The sequence below is a fragment of the Bidens hawaiensis genome, unplaced genomic scaffold (assembly GCF_021521415.1).
Source record: "Bidens hawaiensis isolate Kalapana, Puna unplaced genomic scaffold, B.hawaiensis_p1.1 tig00000142_1, whole genome shotgun sequence".
NCBI classification, from domain to species: domain Eukaryota; kingdom Viridiplantae; phylum Streptophyta; class Magnoliopsida; order Asterales; family Asteraceae; genus Bidens; species Bidens hawaiensis.
Window position 1 is genome coordinate 7,100,119 of NW_027491019.1, and position 6,565 is coordinate 7,106,683.

Genomic DNA, 6,565 nt, shown 5'->3' on the forward strand with positions numbered 1-6,565 from the left:
GGAGGATCCTACGATTTATGGTTGATGTACCATACCACCGGTTTATAACATTTTCATGTTATCTCAAGATAAAAGATTCTAACACTTTCATGTTATCTAAGGTTTTGGCGTTTTCACGTTACTTACATTTGGGCTAAATCCCGGTTTGGGCGAGTCCCTAGTTTAACATCAGTTTATTTGGGCTTGTCCCCAGTTTATTTGGGCTTGTCCATGGTTTTTTGGGTTTAATCCCAGTTAATATCATAAGCTATTTGCATCAGGTATCCCAAGTTCAATTGCGAGGATCATAGAAGGATCAACACTTATGGATTCAAGATCCTTAATTTATTTTTACAAGGATCGCAGATGGATCAATACTTATGGTAATTCAGGTCTAATCAGATCTTATGATATGATTTCAACTTATCAATTTATATTTACTTGGCTAAAATCTTTATAAAAACTTTTTTGTAAGGATTCAAGATCCTTAGTTTATTTCTTACAAGGATATTCTATCCTTAAAGCTTTCTAATCAAGAATATCTGTTAAAACTTTTAACAAATCTAAGACTATATCAGACTTACTTTGGGAATAATAAATAATATGCATATAGACAAAAGTTTTAAGTTGTTATTAATAATAAGTCTCCTGGAAATACCCAAAATTCTTAACCCGGATTTCACCATTCAAAAGATGGACCATCCATCCGGGTTAAGCAGGTGTTACTGACTATTCATAAAGTGCAGGAAAATACCCACAAACAGAGAATCCCTCCACCTTTGCTACCCTGGAAATTGTCTTAAGGATCATAGATCCGTTATCCTAGTTACTATTGCTTATTACAGACCATGATCAAATATCCTTGAAAACACAAACAAGCAAATAATAAAAAATAGGCTCAGGCCTTGTCTTCTCTATCCTTCATTGCCCGTTTCAGCAGCTTCTCTATCAACTGCTGCTTCCTTTCCTTCGTCCATCTCGCCCGCATCCTTCGTACCACTCGTTCCAGCTCCACTTCCATCAGCGACCTCAGCATCTCCTTCGTCATCTCCTCCACCAAGCGCAACCAGAGCCTGCCTCCACTTCTCCACATCCCAAGTCGACTTATCAAAAGTAGGATCACCAGCTTCCATTGTCATGTTGAACCGAGCCTGCAACACCGACCTGGCTGCCCACATTTTTGCCTCCTAGGTAGCTTGCGTCACTTCCTCTTGATGTTGGGATTCTGTTGTGGATAGCAGATCCTCCAAGCATTTCTTCTCTTTGGTGAGCTTGGCTAGAGCTTTGTCCTTTGCTACTGATGCGCTTCCCATTCCAGTAAGGCTCTCCCCCAGTTAGCCCACGATCTTTTCGTGATAGTCTCTAGAAGAGTTTACGGCCTGTTCAAGACAGTTACACAAGGTTGGAAGTACTCTTGATTCATAAACATGGGATAATCGGATCAAGGATACTTACAACAATGAACATATCAAAAAAACTTTCAGGCTCTGAGGTTCTCTTTCTCTTTGATGCTCCTGATTTGGCTTCAGTAGTGGCGATTCTTGGCTCAGAGCTGGCAGTCGCTTTTAGGGCTTTCTTCTTGACGACCTGTGGGGTTATGAGGCTATCAATGTCCTCCAAGGAGAACTTGCTGACGGACTTGTTAGACTTTTGAGCACATATAAAGCACAAGAAACAGATAAGCCTTCTATCTGATTTACTTTATTATACAACTTTACATCTTACTTGACATATTGCTGGTGGGTTTGAAGAGATTTCACAAAAAGCCTCTAGGAATTTGGCCTGGAAAGTGCGAACTTCAGGATCCAGGGCAAGAAATTTTCTTGCTTCCTCTCTTGTTCCATGTAGGTTAGCCAACGAAGAAAAGTTATCCACTACAAGAAGAAAGAACAGAGTAAAATAGTTAAAAGAAGAATCGATTATTCTAAGCAGCTTCTTCAAGGATCCAGGATCCTACCCTTTTAACCCATTTTAATGGTAAATCAGTCCCACCAGGAATGGAGCTTCGATTCACAAAAAAGAATTGATTCCTCTAAAGGAAACCATTCTGGGTTACTTTGGAAATCGGAGTAGGCTTTCGGGGTTTGGATTTTAAAACGAATTGGTTTGACCCGTGAGTGGTTAAGGTATAAAGGTGTGATAGCTCATGGACACTGAACTCGATATTCTCTTCCTCTATGATTCTCTCGATGGTGCGCAAGACCCTCCAGATCATCTGTGTGGCTTGAATGTAACACATTCCCGTTGCATCGAAGAAGCTTTGGGTAAAAGACGGGAAAGGATACGTGTAACCAATATAGAAAGGACAAGCCGGGAAGCAGACCCAAGTCTTCGAGTAGGTGTCACATCGGATTAAAGATTCGAAAGGTCGGAAAATGGTTTCCGATGGGAACAGTGGTCGGAGGTCGTCGATTTCGGGGTCCGTGAATTTACAGATCTCAAAGGATGGGTTAGTGAGAAGGTTTTGGGATTGCATTTCTGATAACTCCGAATGATCGGAAGAAGAAGTGGAACCAGTAGACATATTATGAGAGTAAATATTATTCAAAGAAAATGAAAAGAGAAGAAAAGAGGATACTTGTTTGGCTGCGGAGATATGTGGTTATAAAGAGTTTAACAATCACATATATAGGCGGCCGAAAATAATAAGGGTTAGAGATAATAATTGCATGTCACAAGTCTAAGCGTATTATCTTTTGCAGGGAAACACCCGCCATTTTGGGGGCAATTGTTAGGGCATAGATTTTATGCAGAGGATACTCAATCCTTGTGTAACTTCTGGATAATTAATCCTTGAGATATATTCTAGGTTACGTAGGATCAACGATCCTCGGTATTATTTGTTTACTAATGATTGTGTTTGAATGGTGTTGTGATTAATAGATATAACGGCTGCATGACCAAGTCTACCTTATATCTCGCTGCTGCACTCCTTCTGCACGTGGTCAAAAGGAGTGGACGAAGCTAATGGAAGAGTGGCACATTTATAGGACTTTTAGTTAGTCGTTATTTTTTATTTATAACGAGATTATTGATAAGCTAGGTCACATATACATCAGCTACGCACTTAAGCAATATCAAGAACTCTCTCTAGCTGTACACACACACTTAGAATTATTGTAAACACTGATCATAATCTCCAACCTTGTATCCTTATTTTTTATATTAATAAAGTGGTGATAGACAATTGTCATCACCCGGGGTTTTTGTGCCGGCGATCCGAACAAGATCAAGGGCTTTTCCTCGTAACAAATCCTTGTGTTTGTGTTTGCAACTGTTTCATAATCATTATTATCAATCTAGCACTAAACCTCACATTACAAATTTGGTTATATTATCCTTGATTATTTTTGACCAAAACAATGTGGATGTTCAAGTGGATAAAGATGATATTGATTTGGATGTTCATGTGGATAAAGATGATGTTGACTTGGATGAAGATGATGTTGATGTTAATATGGAAGGTGTTAATTTGGATGAAGGTGATATAAATACAAATATTGATATTTTTTATCCTAGAAATTGGGATACCCTTAATCCGTACATGATCAATATCTTGGTTGAGAAAGGTCCAAAACGAGATTTGACTATTCATAAGGGTCTGGTGAATTCAATTGGAAGACGATTTTCTTCAAGCATGTATACAAGACGTCTATCTAATGGGGAGACTTGTGATAGAGTATGGCTAGTGTAATTGAAAGAGGTTGACAAGCTATTTTGTTTTTGTTGTAAATTTTATAGAAAAAGACAACCGAAAGGTGGGTTGGATAGCGATGGTTTTGCGAATTGGAAACACTTTTCCATTAGACTTAAAGATCATGAATCTAGCATTGAACATTTGAATAATATGAAACAATGGTTTGAAATGCGTAAAAAGGTTGAAATGTAAGGAAACAATTGACAAAGTAGCATACGAGCAATTCAAGAAAGAAAGAGATTATTGGAGAGAAGTTATTTTTAAGATTCTTGCACTTGTGAAATTTCTTGCTAAAATGGTTTATCATTTCTGGGATCCTACGAAAAGTTGTATCAAAAATGTAATGGAAACTTTGATTGATGAGATGTTGGAAGACTTTGACCCAACTATAAAAGAACATGTACGACCTATTATGAATGATGAACTAAGCGTACATTATCTTGGGCACAACATCCAAAACGAGTTAATAGGTTTGCTAGCACATTGGATTAGATCAGAAATCATCGAGAAGATAAAGCAAGCAAAGTATTATTCTATCATCCTTGATTGCACTCCTGATATAAGTCACAAAGAACAAATGTCGATAATTGTGAGGTATGTCGATGTCAATTTAAACTCTAATACGGTTACTATTGAGGAATCTTTTCTAGGTTTTCTAGTTGTTGATGATACCACCGGTAAGGGACTTTTTAATGTCACACTTGAAGAATTAAAGTCTCTTGGTTTGGATGTCAATAATATGTGTGGCCAAGGCTATGATAATGGATCAAACATGAAAGGAAAACATCAAGGAGTTCAAAAGAGATTCTTAGATATAAATCCTAGAGATTTTTATGCCGCATGTGGTTGTCATAGTCTTAACCTTGTATTATGTGACATGGCTAATACTTGCACTAAATCTAGAGAATTCTTTGGTGTAATACAACAGATTTATTCCGTCTTTGCTAATTCTACTAAAAGGTGGGCGAATTTAAAAGACAATGTTAAAGGATTGACTCTTAGGTCAATGTGTCCCACCCGTTGGGAAAGTCGTGTGGATAGTGTTAAACCGATTATATTTCAACTTATGGATGTAAGAGAAGCTTTGCTTGAAGTTAGGGACCTCAATACCGATGCCGATACTAAAACTCAAAGCGATGCTCGTTCGCTATCAAAGAATGAAGCTTGTGAGTTTAAATTTTATATAGCAACTGTCATATGGTATGAAATATTATCAACGGTTAATTTCGTGGGCAAAAGATTGCAATCCAAAAATATGATTATCGATGTTGCTATTAAACAAGTGAAAAAATTGATTAAATTCTTCAAGAATTATAGAGAAGTGGGCTTCTCTAAGGCTATTGATGAAGATACAAAAATTGCTATTGAAATGGGTGTTGATCTGGTATTCTCTAAAAAACGTTCGATTATTAGGAAAAAACAATTTGACAAGTCTCATGAGCAAGAAGTCTTATTTTCACCCGAGGAGAACTTTAAAGTCAATTGCTTTTTATTTATTGTTGACCAAGCAATTGCTTCTCTTGAAACAAGATTTGAACAATACGAAAAACTATTTGGTTTTTTGTTTCCTAAACAGTTGAAGACGCTTGATGAAACAAAACTTAAGCATGTTGTTATACTCTTCAAGAAGCATTAAAGAATGGAGACGAGTTCGATGTTGATGCCGAGGAGCTTTATTTGGAGTTGAAGTTATTTGAGACATTTTTATCTAGTGATATTGTCATGTCTTTGGATGCTTTAAACAATGTGGTGCAACATGGTTTTTTTCCCTAATGTGGTAAATGCGTATCAAGTGTTATTGACTATTCCGGTAACCGTGGCTTCGGCTGAAAGAAGTTTTTTAAAATTGAAGTTGTTGAAGACTTACATGCGGTCCACAATGTCCCAAGAAAGACTTAACGGCTTGGCGTTTACATCTATTGAGAGTGATGTATTGGAAAGCATAAATTATCAAGACTTTATTGAGGGTTTTACTTAAAAAAATGCTAGGAGAGCATCACGTTTCGTTTAGGTATGCAATTTAGATTATTTTTGCTACAATATTTATGTTTGGTGTTTTGAAATTACAATTATCATCGTATGATTATTTGAGTTATCGAATTTTATGTTTTACTTAAGTCTTAAGGGCCAAATTTATACTCTCCTTCGGCCTAAAATTTTTAAAGGTTTTCGGAGCCAGGCCTGGGGCAGTGTAATTCAAATTGGCCGTTAAAAATGTTTTTCAATAAAATATTCATTAACTGTATTATAGTGTATATGCTTAAGTTGACAAAGACATTGATAAAGGTTAATATGCTAAGGGTTACAAAATTTAACGAATTTTATAGATTGACTACAACAAAATCTCTTAAATTTTATAGGTCGACTAACTTTCTAAGTTGACTAAGTAAAATGGAACGATTACATATATTTTTCTTCAAAACAGAGTAGGTGAAAGAAAATGTTTAATATAATTTGTTATTTTGTAAAAGTATTTATTTTTGATAAGGGTTACAAAATTAAGAATGATGAGAAGTATTTTTAACTTTTAAATGATTGAAATCAAAATCTCTCAAAATAAAAATAAAAGTAATAATAATAATAACAACAACAAAATTATAGCTCAAAGTATAAATCAAAAACTCAAAAGGATAAAAAAAACTAAAATGTTTCATTTGTTGCTCTCGTTAGAAATAAAAACCCATAATTGTCGATTTAGTTTTAGTGTTTGGGTGTAGACGTGCCCCGTATAGCTTTTATGTTAGGTTTTCGATTTTAGCTTATAAATTTAGGTTTTTTTTTGGGGGGGGGGGTGGTTTGAATGACTTAGGGTTTCGAGGCAATTTTTTTGTTTGATGAGGTAATGTGACATGTAGATGAACAAATAACAAAATCCTAGGGGTGAGTAGA

General features: G+C 36.0%; 1 protein-coding gene across 1 annotated transcript; it reads left to right on the forward strand.

Annotated features, from left to right (window-relative positions):
• Positions 1-4,019: 4,019 nt before the first annotated feature.
• LOC143576721 (uncharacterized) lies at positions 4,020-5,312 on the forward strand. Its single transcript, XM_077060776.1, has one exon. The coding sequence runs from the start codon at positions 4,020-4,022 to the stop codon at positions 5,310-5,312; it is 1,293 nt and encodes a 430-aa protein (XP_076916891.1).
• The last annotated feature ends 1,253 nt before the right edge of the window (positions 5,313-6,565 follow it).

Excerpts from the sequence above, each read along its gene's own strand:
- LOC143576721 (XM_077060776.1), top strand. The coding sequence starts at position 4,020 with ATGGAAACTTTGATTGATGAGATGTTGGAAGACTTTGACCCAACTATA.